This window comes from Neodiprion lecontei, chromosome 2 (assembly GCF_021901455.1).
Source record: "Neodiprion lecontei isolate iyNeoLeco1 chromosome 2, iyNeoLeco1.1, whole genome shotgun sequence".
Classification (NCBI taxonomy): Eukaryota; Metazoa; Arthropoda; class Insecta; order Hymenoptera; family Diprionidae; genus Neodiprion; species Neodiprion lecontei.
The window spans coordinates 30702737-30720410 of record NC_060261.1 but is presented as its reverse complement, the minus strand read 5'-3'; the positions used below and the strand labels follow the sequence as shown (position 1 = coordinate 30720410).

General features: G+C 38.6%; 1 protein-coding gene across 1 annotated transcript; it reads right to left on the bottom strand.

Annotated features, from left to right (window-relative positions):
- Positions 1 to 9368: 9368 nt before the first annotated feature.
- Positions 9369 to 11657, bottom strand: LOC107217796 (gamma-glutamyl hydrolase). Its single transcript, XM_015655461.2, has 8 exons — positions 11371 to 11657; positions 11097 to 11220; positions 10825 to 10875; positions 10672 to 10746; positions 10424 to 10578; positions 10061 to 10167; positions 9755 to 9983; positions 9369 to 9644 (listed from the first exon to the last, which is right to left on the bottom strand). Exons 1-8 carry the CDS (start codon positions 11486 to 11488, stop codon positions 9505 to 9507), a joined length of 999 nt encoding a protein of 332 aa, XP_015510947.1. The 5' UTR covers positions 11489 to 11657; the 3' UTR covers positions 9369 to 9504.
- Between the last annotated feature and the right edge of the window lie 6017 nt (positions 11658 to 17674).

Genomic DNA, 17674 nt, shown 5'->3' with positions numbered 1-17674 from the left:
ACATATTCCTCGTAGGACACTGTACTTCGAATTTCTCAATCATCATACAAAATAACTGGAAGAGTCGGTCAGTCAGATCAATTTACCGCCAAGACGAATTTCGTCTCAATACATTCATAAATGTACACATAGTTTCCGGAAATTCAATTGTATCACTTAAATTGTGTACTTGTATACCTTTTTATTTTATTGTGAACTATGTGATTGAACCGAATAGAGAAATTTGCATTCTACAGTAATTCTAGTACAAATACTAATGCCTTCCTTTTCAAGTCATTGCAATGGTTCCTGCCGGTTTAAGGAGTTTATTTGCCTAAAAATTGATCGACACTTTTTAATTATTTTGTAACGAGATAGTCGTGCTTTAAGTATTCATCAAACGATTAGGTCCGTAAGCTACGAAGGTCTCATTAACGATACAAAATACGAGACGGTATAATTTTTGTAAACAAAAGCTTAGATATCGGTCCTTCATTCCGAACGATCGTTTCAAAAGTTTGGTATGTTATCTCAATTTCACTCTATGGTGTCTGGTTACATACTGAAGACTAATTTCAACAGAATCACTGAAACACTCTTCTTAACATGTTGGTATCGTCGTTAGTCAATTTCTTCAAAACCGTGCCCCTGATTTGATTGTGATCGAAAAATGGCAATGCTGAAATGACCACTGACAGAAAAAGAAAACCTGCATCATTAGTATTAAAGAAAATAGTCTTCTAAATGAAATTAGCGCAATCGTAACGTGAAATTAAACGAATTTGCCAACTTCTTAAATTAAATTGTCGAGTGATTTGAAACGAAGCATCGATATCTTACAATTAGCGTTTATTTATAATTCCAGTCATTTTTATTTTCGTGTTTTTCAAGAAATCCCTGCAGCTTATGAGTACAAGATTTTGACAATTACACAAGGTACGATTGCCTCGACATAAATTTATTGAAAAGTAGAGATTTTTGACCCACCGACTGCTTGACCACGTCCTCCATTTCAGCGAAGCGTCACAACGCCAAATCACAAATCCATACAAGCCCCATAGTTACGTGTACAATTCATAATGCCTGGATTGTCGGTGGCTCTCTTCCCTTTTCTCCGCCGCCATTCGGTCCCTTTCATCCCTTAGCGATACAGTTTGACCCAGTTTTGTTCCAGCGCAATGACGTCACACTCGTCATTGAGAAGGCCGTCCGACAACGTGCCCTACTTAGGAGGGCGTAGTTATAGTATCAGGAAGCTCTCCCAGCCAACTTCCCTGGGATTCCCGGGGGTTGCAGCAAATATCGGGAAACTTCCATGGTCACAGATAGCTACATACTTTTATAATAGCTTTATCCAAATTTTTACGCGATTCGAAAAGTTATTCTCACTATCAATTTAGAGATTGCTCGTCTGATTTTACTCAAGCTGATCTAAGTTAGGGGAAGAAGCGTATCGATTGAGACCAAAGTCATTCAAAACCGTACATCCGTTCTCGCGTAATATCGTCAGATAAAAAACTTGATTAAAAAGTTTTTGTACAGGCAGTATTCATCTGGAAATTATCGGCGGTGATTCAATCTTTGCAGATCATAATATGCAAATCTAGTAAAATCTCATCTTTTAATTTTCTGGGCTGTAAAAATATTTTATCCTAGTCCGGTTTCTTTGGAAAAAAAAGAACAAATAAGCAAACACTTGAATATTACTTGCTCTCAGGACTCATTTTCAGGCCGAAAGCTCGTTACGTAATTTTTTATTCTCAATGCAGTACGTTTTTCTATTTATTTTCAAATTCAACGATATTGGACGTGATTAAAGCAGTTACCGAACTCCTTCAAACTTCAGCCACCACTAACTTACCGTCGAATAATTATCATGCCCCTTAATATAAATCTAATATAAATGCTATTAGTAAGACACGACTAGACTGACAATGAGCGAAATTTCTAGTCGTCGTTACTTTTGTACAGTCCCTAACCATTTTCATTTCTTACCGCAATTGAAAAATATATAATTCTGCAGTATACGAAAAGGTATGTTTATTACTATTAGAAGTAAACTAAATTGACTCTATTTAATGTCGCAATAACCTGTGCAAGGAAATGTAGTACTATCAACTACAATCACACCAAATAGTTGCGTGTGCGATTATTGTTGTTGTTTTTTTTTTTTTTTTTTCTTTAATCTTGCAATAGCAAAAATATTCCGACCTTTCCCGCAGTCAAGATACACAATTTATCGGAATTTTTGGTGACCGTAAAAAACGGAACTATCCATGTTGGGTAGCCGCCACATTCAATGAGTCCCAACCACCTCTCGGAGGATGCAATACGTTCCACTGCGAAAGCGTGACGTCACGGTGACGTCAAGTTTCCATGGTAACCAGCCTCGACGTCGACGCGCCTCCGGATACCGCAGGGCGCCAAGCCATCCCGACCCTCGGGTAACGGGAACGCTGACCTCAGAGTAGGGCAGTTCCTCTTCACCTCGCGCGCATCCCTCGCCCTGTACGACACTCAGCGAAACTGGTACGAAACCCATCCCCCGATGTTTGCCAACCCTTGGTTAAGGGTGGCGAGGTGGAAATTTACAACGTTCAACCGATTCGAAAGTCTGGGCATCGTCAATTACACACCGTCGTGTTAAACGCGGAAGGGTTAATATTTCCACTAGTGCTGTGCGATTAATCGATTAATTGAGTTCTTCGTTTGATCGTTTTTCCAATTAACCGATGGTTCAGATTCGTATAACGATTGACCTGCAGAATTATAAAGAGGAAATCTGGATTAATGGGAAAAATTATTAATCGAAACCGAGTCGAAAAACGACTAACCGAAGTCGTCGATTAATCGATCAATCGAAAAAACTATTAACCGAAGCTGCCGACTAATCGATTAAGCTTGCCAGCTTGCTGCTGTTGAAACATTCGAAAAGTTTTTATAAAATTCGCATATAATTCCGAGAATGATGGCAGGTTGTTAAAATTCTTTAGATTGCAAATGGGATTGTAGTTGAAATAAATACAGGCCATTTTATTTTTTCACTTTCTATTTTACGGCACAAGTTGAGAATGAACTTCTTCGAACTTTTCAACCGTGTACATGCATTCATTGATCTATGGGACATCTATTATGCGTATACATGCACATACCTCTATATGTACCCCATTGAAAAGCGTGCCCAGCTTCCAACGTATGAACAGTCAACACTTTATAGAAATGCCCTATAATCTGACCGTAAAATGTGAAACGGAAGATATTATCATACTGTAAACTATATAATACGTGATTCAGAAAAAATTTCGAGTAGCAGCTATTATTCATCGAACGGAAATCTGACCCAGCACTAATTGCCATGTCATCCGTCCTCCATCCAGCCTCCATCGAATGTGACACGAAAATTAATGCCAACGTGATTGAGGGCTGTTGTATGCGAGAAGATCACTTCGTGCTAATAGGAACCGCTATGCAATCGGCTCAAGACCACTTCAAATGTGTATTGTATTTATGTATTTGATCGCGAAGGCGCAACCACAACTCGGACTCCGTATACCATTGCATCGCATCCTTGCCTAAAACCATCCTCTGCTCCAGCTCAACGGTTCATCCCGAACTGGGTTAAACCCCGTCCCCAGATACCCATCACCTCGTCGAGTGAGGTCACAGTACGAGCGCACCTTCGATTGGGGTTGTTTTTTTTTTTTTTTTTCAAGAAAACTTTACAGCGACGCAACAAAATTGATGTAAGAGTCAAGTTTTCTTCTCGTTTTTTGTGCTACCAACCTCGCATGCCGATCGCACAAAGTGCTGAAATGTACTCCTTCTTCACTCCAGCACTTTTTCGTTCATGCAAAAGAAATAAATCCAATGATCACTATTATCGGTCACGTTAAAATTTATAGCATGTATGCAGTCAGGTCTAAAATACATGTAACCTAAAGTATGGTAAAAAAAAAAGTCCCCACGATCCAGAAAAAGATTTTTCAACGCCTAATCTCATCTGTGAGCAAAGACCTTGTTATCATTAACAAATCTAGATAATTCACATTTTTCTATTAATTGTTCACCGATAAATCCATACAAGTATAATTCGTCTAGCTTTTTCGAACGAGAAAGAACTCATTTTATTCGGAAACGAATGACCTACAAACATTTTGAGGCTAATTTTTTCCTTGAACTTTGAAATTAGGTAATAAAAAAATTATTTAAGATCGTTACAACTTACACAAATGACTAAGTTATGATTCGGCAAGAAATTGTGACGTTTTCCATAGAATCTCATTTACGAATAATATGAGCTTTTATTCATTGTAATAAGCCAAAAAATTGCTTGTATTTTTTTTTGAAATAATGGTACATGTTTTTGCAATAATGATCACGTTGTTAATAATAAGGCGTCAATAACACAAGAAGGACGTTTCAAACTGGATGTAATTTTAACAGTTTCGTTAGACACTAGCATGAAAACGAAAACATTGATCAATCTACCTTTCTGTTGCCTCTTTGTTTTTTGGCAACGACGTCTTCGCAGCAAACATCCATCACACCGAGATGTGCGTGAATTGGGGAAGGTCTTTGTCAGGTTGAAAGGTACCGTCCCACGTACCTTTCGCAACTTAAGGGAGCTTTCCAGTGTGAAATTTTCAAAAAATCGATTTTTTTTTTTTTGCTTTATCGAATAGTATACACTCTTCCGAATATTCCCTGAAATTTTCATGCCGAAATTCAGATTATTTCGGTTACTGTACAGCATTTCTTGGAAGAAGGCAACGGAGCGCTACAGCTGCCGCGTCGGCCGTCTGCCCGTGCGGCCGTCATTTCTATTGTCTCGTTCCTACCTGCACGTACATGAACTTGGTTCGCCAATTGTCGAAAATGTGAATTCGGACTATTGCATAATTTGCCGTTAATTAGCCGTAAATTAGTCGCGCGACTTATTTTTTTGTCGCACTCGATTTTTAAAAAAAGAGCGGTATACGGGCGCGAACACTCAAAACAATAACGAGAGCTTCAATCACTGTGTGTGGCAACTAGCCCCAAAGCACGTATTCTGCGGCAAGCAGATAGTAGAAATCGCTACGCAGTGTGCTGTGTGCACCTTCAATGAAGGTTACGACCCAATTTCAAAAATTTTGGAGACGATGGGATGCACGATAGGGCCGAGCGCCGCAGATTTCGCCGCTAAGTACAAGAATGCGCGCATCACCCAAGCAAACCGCTGGGCGTCCCTGGATAGCAAAGAGGCGAGGAGAGCTCGTCGGACTGAACAATCCATTGAGCACGATCTTTTCGAAGAAGCAGAAGGGATATTATATGGACCTGGTATCGCTGATTGACCGTAAGTAAACGATTTACCTAAAATTTCCTCACTTGAAACTTTGAACGCGTTTTTCTCGAAACAGCATTTTTCAAAACGGTGTCCAACTTGGAGGGCAGAGTTTTAAAGCTATCGAGTTGAATTTTTTACACAATATACTTAACGTCATTGTTTATCGTGCTATGGAAGCTTTTTTTTTTTTTTTGACATCTTCCTATTTTTTTATAAAAAAAACTGCCAAAAAAAATGCTAAAATCGTTACTTTTTGTTCAAACCGGCGCCATTTTTGCAAAAAAAAAAAAAAAGAAAAAAGCCTCCATAGCACGAAAGCCAATTATATACCGATCAATAATCTTTTTGGGTTTTTTGTTTCAGATCAAAATTGTGACCCCCAACGTGGACACCACATCCAAGTGCATTTTCTGCAACAATTGTTTCATCATTTTTATAGATATTAATTAATAAATAAATCGATCTTTAAAAAATTGTTTTGTATTCTTCAATATCCAATTAATATACAAAAAAAAAACCAGACCGATTAGATTATTTTTTCTTTAAAAAAAAAAATCGTGAAAAACAGCGATTTTTCGGGCTGTCACACTGGAAAGCTCCCTTAATTTCATGATAAAAAACACAAGACCCACGTACATGCCGATACCAACCTACGCATACATACGGTAGTTGAATAAACGCTTCTTCTCTGAGTACGTACGTCATTTATTTTTTTAAATATTTTCACTACATTCCGTCTACCCTAAATACGATATCCACCGCACGATTTCTCCGACGTTCACCGTCAAATCTAATCAGGCCGTATATTAAGTTTCAGTCAAATTGCGACGCAGAGGATCAATGACTAAAGATATAAAAATAAAATCGGGAGATTGTGGAGGGTGATTATTTTTCGATCGGACAATAATAGATCAGACATTTTATTGAAACTCAATCTGAAACAATTATCCGATGCGGTGAATTTGCCGCTACAACCGTTAGACGATGTAATAAGATGCGTGCCAAGTTATTTCATGAAAATTTGTCAAGCACGTACAGTGCGAAAGGATTTCGAGATACAGGTGAGGTGGACATTGTTCAACAATACGCTTGTTAGATAAATTATACTTTATTAATATAAATGATGTTGGCTCGAGTACGATATTACACATGCGTTGGAGCGCGGAATGTGTATTCAGCGTGGTAGATAGCACGTGACTGACTCGAGGAATATGGGTACAGTAGAGCTCAAATCGCATTTTCAAATACACCATAGTTAATAACGTGACTAGGTGACACGTGATTGTGAATTAGATTTTCTCCCGAATCACGTGAACGTTGTTATGGGTTATAATTTAGGCGCGTGATTTGCTAAGGGCTGCTCTATTCATCTTTGACGTCAAATTATAGGACTCGTACGCAATGGGCACGGTTTTCCTTCCAATTACCTAACGACTGATTTATATATATATATATATATATAATATATATGTATATGTAAATATATATATAATCTTCTTTGAAATGGAAGTATATCGCTAATTAGAGAAAGAGTAATTCTCGAAAAGGTATCACTGGAATCAATTAAAGCTTTGTTCCCTGCCTTGCTTGATCTCGATTACAAATTGTCATTAGCAAATATTTATCTTCGGTTTCAATCAGATTACATAGATCTAATTACGAGCTACAAATACTTATTGGCTTGTTGTGTAAAAAACACTTTTGAAGAAATTTTAAGACTACAAATACCTCAGTTTTTCGCAATTTTTCATTTCACCGCTTTGACACACTTCAATTTATTATAGTTTCAATTTTTTTCGCCCACTCAGAGGAGAAGTGTTAGTATCGAATGTATCCGTCCCGTTAAACGATTTACCGTAATTTATACTGAAAAAACAGGATCCAATACCCGAAAGGCGAAGGGCAAATTCGATCTTGCCAATTTATCTTTGGTTGGTAGAAGGGAGAATTTATATTTATTATTGAAAAAAAAAAAAAAAAAAACAGGGAAACGATTTGAACAATAGAAGACCGAGGAACTGTCCTATGAAATACACAGAAATCAAGCATCGCCTACGCAATGTGAATGTAAATCATAATTCAATAACGAATTGAATATTTTGAAAATTGATGTAAGGAAAAGAAAATATATAAAACCAGGGTAAAACGGAATCGAGAAGACTGAAAACAGCTTGCGGCGGGTGCGGATAAAATAAAATGAGACCGTACAAGAACAATTCAGACGATGGAAATGAAACTCCAAGAATTCTTTGAATTGCCTCGTTTTTATTATTTATATTCCCCTTGTTTTTACGTTTTCATACGTACCTCGTGCTAACGTAAATCAAGGCCTTCCCACTCTGCAATTTTGTACCATCAAAAGCTGCAACTGTTGAACGCTATAATTAGGAGTCAATCAGCGTCTGACACTTGAGCCTCGAAAATCCAAAATCACAGATTGTTTTTCTTTTTTTATACCTGGTTCTGGTATCTTGATCGCAATGGGTATTCACGTAGAAGTTTCAACTTATTAACAAAATATCTAAGGTAATTGAATTTTTTTCATGTACTTAATAACGATTCAATTAAAAAAAAAAAAATAATTTCCTTACTTCGACTGTATTTTATTACCGACTTCACCTTTCATCGATGTTTTACACCGTTTCGAGAGATGATCGATCCAACATCGTAAGGGAAAAATATTGCTTTTTGTTCCTGCATCATCGTTTTAAAATATCTAATCGCAAAAGATATATATCTTTTTTTTCAATATTACAGTCAATAATTACATGGATATATAAAAGACAATGAATGTGAATTTTACTCTTCAAGAAAGTAAAAAAAAAAAAAAAAATGAGAAACAAATTTACGGATACACTGAAATGTAGTTAAAGTTCTTATTCGTATCATCGCGTGACTACGATCTCCTCACAACGGATGGTACTTACGCTTTCACAGGTGAATCCACTCTGACACGTTTTAAATGATTTTCTCGACAGTTGAGAACAATTTCTGAAGCAAATTAAAATACGGCTTTCTGACGTGCCGAAGAAAATATAGCGCGCAACACGAGCTCACAGCTGCTTCCCACACCGAGTAAGAAGGCGGACTTGGATGGATTTAATTAATCAGATTTTTGATTACCTTAATTAAAAGCTTAGGAACTGTTTTTTTTTTCCACGCAAATCGGAACCGCTTCATCCCCCGTGACGCACTTCTTCCCTGTTTCTGCTCCCGTAAACACGATTTAATGTACGTACTACATTTGAATAACGCAGGAAATCTGAACTTTAATCATTTAATCACGAAGTAAGCTGGATAAAGCTTTGCTTACGGTGTAATGAAAGGTATGAATTGTCCATGTACAAGAGACTTGGAATATTCCCGGATTTTAAAAACCCCTTGAACTACCGGCGTGAAAGAAATATCAACTTGTTAGAAGCAATTAGTCAAGTTCGGGAACACCCGGTAAGCTTTATAAGTGCGTCACGTTTTCCGTGATGGAAAAGTTTGCCTAGACTTGTGTGTTGGGTACGATTTGTGTGTGTGGTAGGTAAATTCACGTATACAATCATTCGGTGAAGGGTGCGTTGTTTTTAATGCTTTGAAATGAATATCGCTATCGTTATTGTAGTTATTGTTATTATTATTACTTTATTTCTTCGGGAACGAGTCACGTTTTTAAGCACGATTGCACAGTCGAGCGGTCAATAGATTTTACGTCGCGAAAAAACTCCGGAATAAAATTGTCACCACCCACTTTACGCTACTTTTATTTTATGTACGCGTATTAAACTTTGAGCAAACACTTTGTATTTTGTTCAGGACTCAAACTGAAAGTTACACGTTCAGTAGCGATTGTTTCAAACACTTTTCGAACCAAACGATCATTTTAAAAATTAATCAAATTCAAGAAAATCCTGATACTACGAATTTTCCTTTGATCGTATCCCACCGAACAGCATTGAGTGAGTCGTACTTTAAGAAAATTGCGGAAATGAGATAAAACTGAAAATTTACCTCTGGCAGTAATAGATAAATTTTGAAGACTCTTACATCCAACATCAATGAAAAAACTTACTTCTTTTTGAATTACTCCACCAGCTATATTTCTCCGTCCATTTCACCAAAAATCCATTTCTTCAGTTGCGAACATAATATCATTTTACCGTATTAATTAAACTTCTTTCTATTTCGAAAATCATACTGACGGTAATTCAATCTGTTGTCGTCAGATTCGTGAACATATAAGTCTGCATAAACGAAGAATTCTTTCGCCCAGTGAAAGTGATCTGATAGTTGTATATCAGTTCGTCCAAGTCAGTGCCGTTGGGAAAGGAGTGTGAATTTTTCCTCGCTGAAAATAATAAATGCATTGAAAGAAAAAAGTTCATGTACGTTTAAATTTCTATAAAAAATGACATTTTTCCAAGTCCAAGACAGTTGAACAAAATTTCATCTCCTTACCCTCGTTAACGAAGAAATTGGCGAAGTATTGACTCGCGAGTGAAGCCTCTGGATTGTGCGGGATATTCTTATTAGCTACCCATTCGTACAAATTTTTCTCAGGGTGAAATTGTATCCCGTAAAAAGGCAGCTCGACGTGCTCAATACTGGATATGAACTCAAGCCCGTTCCAATCGTGATTAACCGACATTACCCTGAACACCGAAGTAAGATTGACTTTCTTCAAGTCCTGTAGAACGTATTGCAAAAATTTTCAAAGTCATTTGCCAGTAAGTTACAATTTGTAAAAAAACATTGCATACTAACATCTCGAGTGACGCAGTACTGGTGGAAGTTTGCCGTTACGTCGTAAGTTGATAAAATATCAATTACTTTTTCCGAAGCATTTTCGAACATCCGGCTAGACTTGAAATCTGTTGATAAAATACGACAGTAAAATTTAAAACTGGTATCACAAAAAACGCACGATATCAGATTAAAATCGGTCTTTTGTATCACGATCGATATCTACTCAACTTCAATTCCTCAAACTTGTACTCTGATTCATGATTTCGCAATTATCGTGAACAAATAGTAGTCAGTAAATACTTATCAGAAAAATCACGGTTTACCCTGATGACCAAAAATAGATTTCCACGTGTGAATTAGGTGCTCAAGGATTTCACTCACCCGATACGAATTCCAGAGGCAAGGCCTGCTTGTTACTTGAACAATCGGTTCGATGCTCGATACCACCGGCCGCTACGTAAGTCATCAATTCGAAGCCCAAACACGTACCCCAAATTGGAAAATAGTCGCCCTGATTGTTGAGTCTTGTAGCGATACTGCATGGCGTGGAAAATTAAATCAAGAAATTATCATTTTACACCCTCACTTGACGTTTACGTCAGATGATGGCAGTGTGGTCGTATAATTACGTGTAAATAATCGCTCCAGCTTCGGCATATCCATCGCTCACGTTAAAATACGAGCTACCACCTGGCCAAAGAACACTGAAAATTAACCAAGATTTGCGTTAGAGAATCCGGGTCACGTGGAAAGGTAGCGTTAAATATCGTTCCACTTCTCACCCATTTACTTTGCTGAGAATGTCTTCGTAGTAAGACTCGTCTTTGCCGATCCTGTCAAACAGAGAATTAATGTACGCTTTATGTAGGCATTTGGCTGGTAATTAAATATACGTTGTGTGGGCAACATTTCGCGCGAAAATCGGCCACATGTTAATTGACTCTTGTACAACCGCTGTTCGCGCTTCACGATCGTGACACACACAGATACACAGGCGCATGCGCTTCTAGAGCATCCAGCTATGTTCGTTATTACGCTACGAAATAACTCTTACCATATTGGCACGGCTAAAGCTCCGGCACCTTCGACAAATTTCACGTAAGATGCAGCGATATAACTTTCGTACTGGTTCGGATACTTCAGGTTAAGCGAGTAGCTGATTTCCTGCGTCAAAATCCCTTGATAAACGATGCAACGTGATTAGAGATATGCAACCAGTTGATAAATAGACAGCATTATACACAGCGATTCAGTAATGTACACTAGAAGTCTCTGATTTCATTTTTTTCCACTATTTTCTTTTCCCCACTATTACTTGTCATACTCACCGATGATCGGTCGATCGTTCAAATAATCTGTCCGTTCAACTACAGAGAGAGATATAGCATCAGAAATATGCAAACACAGAGCCAATAGACCGAGCAATAAGCAGAGTGCTGATTTCATTGTGCCAGGTCAACTACTAAACTCGATATCCATACTTTACCGGTATTTGTAGAGTCGGATTAGAACCGTTCACGCAAACTCGGTAGTTAAGAAATTGCTCTCTAGCGTCAGCGCGGGTTATCAACACACGCTTAAGACGTTTTTGCAAGTAAGATTAGATTCCAAAACAACGAACTCTTGTCGCTGGCAGAGATAACGTTTGCCTAGCTCGAGCGGACGGTAAACGTTCTTTGTACGACTTATCATCAATTTAAATCCACTATTATTCACACACATCAACGGACTGCAGTCTGTAACTGACTCGTAACACTCATCTACGAACAGCTTTAATACCACCGACATGTAACTGCCTGTAAAATATAATTAAATCCTTTCCACGAAGGAAGACAAACAACGCGTTATCTATGCGTATATAGATAGTAATGCGGTACAGGAAGTACCTCAAATACAGTTTATCAATGCTATTCGTAGAAGCCACTTGTGTATAGATACTTGAAATTACAGTTGGCCAAGCTGAGCACACTAAATTGTTGTTAATGATTTCGTTAAAACGTCTGTAATGGCAGATCAATTTAGAAAAAGAGTAGCGGAACTGCAATTGACTTCATCCCGCAATGTCGTAGAGATTCGTTTTTTAAGAATAATCCAAGAATATAAATAATGAATTTTTTGCAGTAAGCGATGTATGTACAAATACATTATTAGACCCTTGATTTGTGTCACTATAATGCATAATTCAGTCTTCATAAAGTTCTAAAGTATAATTTTCACCCCCATTTTATCCCTCGTTCAATTGTCCATCAGCCGATGGCGTTTATTATCCGTTATCGTAACGTTCAAAGAAAAGAGGAACGATTGAACGGCATGCGGAAAAATCAGCTGGCAGGAAGGAAATAATAAAACGAAAAAATGTAGTTAGACGTGACGATACGAATGATCGTGATCCGTAAAAAGTTAAAAACGTGCGAAAACCATGGAGTCGGACAAAGATGAAAGCCGACTTGCAAGAGCACTGCTACAGAATCTTCCGAAAGCTATAAAAAACCTGTTCCGTCGGGGAAACCTCCGTCAGCTTATATAACCATGCCATTCGCCGACCACTCGTCTCCGAAAATTGTTACTGCGAGGAAAGATGCTGCTCGGATGGAGATCGTTCGTGCCGGCGCCAATTACCCGAACGCTGTACCGAGCACGTACCGTGAAAACCCGTCACATCCAGCAGCCCTCTATTCACAATCAACCCCAAGAAAGCAGTACGTAACGAGAACCTGCACCGTTTTAACGTCTCGACGAAACAGTCGCCCTATGCCAGCCTTCGGGGCGACGAGGGACGAGGGCGCCGTTGGACCCATCGCTGGTTTGTCTATTTATGCCGACGCCGCTCGTCTCCAGTGTCGTCGACGGCCGACGAAGCCTCCCTCTTCGATACCGCGGGTGCGTTTAACCCTTTCACTTTAAAATCAAAACATTGACTCAAAATGCCTTTATTTGCACTGATTGTGAGAAAAATTTCATTCGGTATTTCGTTCACTTTGTTCTCCTTATTTTCCATTTGAAATACAATGTACACGTGTGGATATTAATTCAGAGACGGCTAGTTATTTTACATTGGTACCGCAGATTGGGACGTAGCGGCCGGTTGACACTTGCACTGCAAGCTGAATCTTCGTCGCCAACGTAAAATAACTAACCGTCTCTGAATTAATATCCTCATGTGTACATCCAATGCCAATTTCCTGTCATCTACTATAACTGGTTATACAGATAGGTTTTATACAAAACCTCATTATTGGAATAAAGGAAACCCAAAAAATAATTATGACACATCTATTCGTAAGCTGTATAATAAATTTATCAGCGTGAACTTTCGCTTGAAAAACAAACTTAAACCTCTAGAGGTGTAAACATTTTTACTCAATACAGCAATGTACATACCATTTCAACATTCTTACTGCACACTATGAAATATCATATACGTTTCAGCCACCACGTCCAGAGCCGCTACAAACGATGGCAAAAGGTCCAACAGCTGATACGATAATATCAATGATCGCCGCTGGCAAAAAGCCGCCCGTACCGGAGGAGTGGCAAATTAATGAGCATAAAAAGTGGCTCTCAAAAATCTCTGCGTCTATGGCCACAGCTGTATCAGCTCACCGGCAGAATCTACAGAATAATTCAATAAAGAAATTAGCGTTCGAATCAAGTCCCTTAGAAGTTGGTCGTAATAGCATGATCCTACCAGACAAAATACCCGAGCATTATCAGACCTGGAGTGAAGCGTTCTCCGAGGATGGATTCATCCGTCTTTCCCATCCTTTGGGACCCGGTGGAGCCCGGTACCCCGAGAATTATCCACCGGGGATAACGGAGTCTCTAAACGAATCTACCTACGATCATAGCGGTTTGGAAACCGAAACGACATCCTTTCTCCGGTTCAAAATAACCCCAATGGTAGACGCAGGAATTCAAAGCGATAGTATGCCATTGAAAAGGATTTCATTACCAGACCTTTCGTACTTTCGCGTATATTTCGATGTTTCAACCACGCCTTTTATGCGATAAGGTCACACCCTGGTCAGTCCGGAAACGATAAATCATAAAGATCCTTCAAGATCGATTTCATCGAGTTCTGAAGCCTCCGACCTCTCACTCGGCATCCTGAGTATGACGGAGTCTCAAGCGTACGTTCTGGAGCGAATATTCGAGCCAAAACCCTTGCCGTAAGTTCGAAAGTGTTTCTTATGCACATATCATATATGTGCATGGGTATTTGGTGTGTCAGGTGACTTGCAGTCAGTGATTTAATTTCATTTATTTTAGAACCGCCTACAGCGTGGCTGCTAAATTGCAGAGAGCTAAGCTACGAGATCTACCGATGGACGTAGTGGAAAGAGAGACTTTTCGCACACCAAAAAGCACATGTGATCCTTACTCGAAAATGAAAACCCATACAGACAGAGGGTGCGTTGATTGATAGAGCTTTGGAAAGAACTGATATCGATGCAAGAAGTTCAGCATAATATTTACTTTGCTTTGGAGTTTGCGCAATACTGTAGCGAAATCTTAATTGTCCAAATTGTAGGACAATACATAAAATTGATTTAATGGTGCAGATGAAAATAGTTCATTGTGACTATGAAATAAAACGGTGGGGCCTCGCAGAGAAAAAATTAACACCATCCTACAAATTATTTGAATCTATAGGGTATTTTCGAGGACATGGAAAGTGAAATAATTTTTATAAATTCCACGGTAAGATATGATGAGTACACGGAGGGAAAGAGTTAATTGAGTCAAGTGATATTCGTTTGATTCAACTAACAACAAATGCTGTAGTCAAAAGCGGCGAACACAATACTTGCTTCATTCAAGATAATACTTTTGTCGGACGAAATACTTTTGACAAATTAATATAGAATTGAATCAAGCTTTTGAATGATCGTGCTATCTATTTATTCATGACTAGTATTAAAACACTCGCTCGCTAAAGCTCGCTCGGGGTCGGATGCCTAGTGTAATTGGTTTTTGTGCTTGTGCGCTCGCTTACTCGTTGTCAGTGTTTTACCAGATGATATAGTTGTAGGGGAGACTGGGGCACGATGACTCCCCAAAAAATTCTGGTATTTGCTTCACAGTATACAGAATAAACACTGTTTTTGTGCATGTGACGCAAACCGAATCTGCCCGTAAGATTTTTTCTATATAATCCTACAAATCACGTTTATACATGCATGTAAGTATAACGTATTGTGAGTTTATGACAATAAATTTCGTCAAAAAATACCACAGAACAATCACCTAAGTCCTAACAGATTTGAAACACGACGCACAGCAATTTTAGCTCTAATTGAACGACGTTATTATCATGTATTCCTATGTATACAATGCCAACCACTCACCAATTTCAATTTGTTGATCCTGGTCGTTAGGTTTTTTTCCGATTCAAAATGTTATCTGAAGCATGCATATTGGTTCGATTGTACGAAACATGACGTTTTCAATAATCAAACTTGTAAACTTGAAAATTAGTCCACAAGGTCAAAAGTCATCAGGTCAAAGACCTGGACAGCCAAAACCACGAAGCACTTGTCCCTGAAGTCGAGTTTCACCAGGAAGCGGACCTGGAGCGGAGAACCTACGCAGCGCTTAGTCAAGTCACCAGGTCAAGAACTTGGACAGCCAGAACTACGGAGCTCTTTTCCTGGATGTCAAAATCCACCAGATGGAGGACCTGGACAGCCAGAACTACAAAAAATTATTCCTGAAGGTCAAAAGTCACCTGGTCAAGAACCTGGATAGCCAGAACTACGGAGCGCTTGTTCTGGAAGTCGAGTTTCACCAGGTAGTCGACCTGGAGCGCAGAAACTACGGAGCGCTTGTCCCTGAAGTCAAGTTTCACCAGGTAGCGGACCTGGAGCGTAGAAACTACGGAGCGCTTGTCCTGCAAGTCGATTTTCACCAGGTAGCGGACCTGGAGCATAGAAACTACGGAGCGCTTGTCCTGGAAAACGAGTTTCACCAGATAGCGTACCTGGAGCGCAGAAACTACGGACCACTTGTCCCTGAAGTCGAATTGCACCAGGTAGCGGACCTGAAGCGCAGGAACCACAGATCGCTTGTAATGGAAGTCGAGTGGCTCCAGGAAGCGGACCCGGAGCGCAAGATCCAGGAGGTTGAGAACCCGGTACTCAAAATTTCCGGAGCGCGATTTTAGTACGTCCGCTCTATTGCGCGGTTGTTGCCAGACTGAGGAATTCGGCGAGCTGATATTCGTCTATATAGATTGATGACGTCAAGAAAAAAAAAATTTGGATGACGTCACTTTCTGAACATCCGAACATCCGACATCCAAACTTTGGTTTCGAACTTTCATACTATGTATGATGATGTATGACTTTAATACCATGTATGATGTATCACAGCATGAGTTCCTTGGAATAATGTGAATTTTGAATGAAAAAAATCTGCGATTGTAATGACTAAAAATGTGATGGAACGCACCTCAATCGTTTTGTTTTAAAAATATGAAATAAAAAAAAATTGAGCTTGTTGAGTCAAATTCATGTTTTGTTGAGTCAAGAGTTCAATGGTTGAAGTAATAAAATTTGTTGTTACAAAAATTGAATTGACTGAACATTAGAATTATTCAAATGCACAAAATGTATTCTTCGAATGATGTTTTTTATAATTTTGTTGACTCTAAATTTTATGGAATTTACTTGATAATTTGACATTACTAGGGCACACTCGAAAGATTATTGCCGAATATGAGGAAGTATACATACATAAACCTTACATGTTCAGTAGTTTTAAATTACGCGTCGTCAATATCAATTTCGATGAGTCGGATAATGGCATAACGTTCCCTTTAATTGTTATAGGCTTGATGTCTAATTTGTCCTAGGTTATCCGTAACCAAATTCTTGGCCGACTACCCGGTTTTGTAACTATCTCTGAAGCTACTTATAATACTACGCTTATAATACTAGTATACTGACGTTAACGATGAATATATTGTCTGCGTGTTTCAAAGCATGTGGTTTTCCTTTTACCTCGTAAACAAATTAGTGCAACTGATTCAACCAGTTACGCCAACTAAGCTCCGGTTGGATCAACAAAGTGTGGCATTTATCGATGTAAATGTTCTGTTTGCTAGATTCATATACTTATTTTACTTGAAGTATCTAACTTTTTCTGTCAGCAAACATACGAGTTGGAGGAACAATACATAAACTTCAAATATATGAACTGGTATTTAGTTGACTCAATTTCGGAAACACGTGAAAAAGTTCACTCGAGTCAATACTTCACTCGATCGCGATAAGAAAGGCTTTTTTTTTAAATTAAGGAATTCACTTGACTGAATCATTTTGACAAACTAACTAAATCGAAATTGTTGAATTGAAGTCATCGTATTTAAACCAAATAAGGAATACTAAATTGAAGTTAATGGACACCAACAATATCTATTTTGTTGATTCAAGAATTTCTTACCCTCAGTGTACATTCAACCGTCAATATTTGTGAGAATGCGAATTTGCATAAGTGAAAAGTTCTAGAGAGACTGAAGAGGGTATTCTTCACGATATAATACGATTGTTGAGTACAGTCTAAAATGCTATCTGGTTTTCTCAACTTTAGTCCGTGTTTATTGATGCATATACACCCACGTCGTTTTTTATC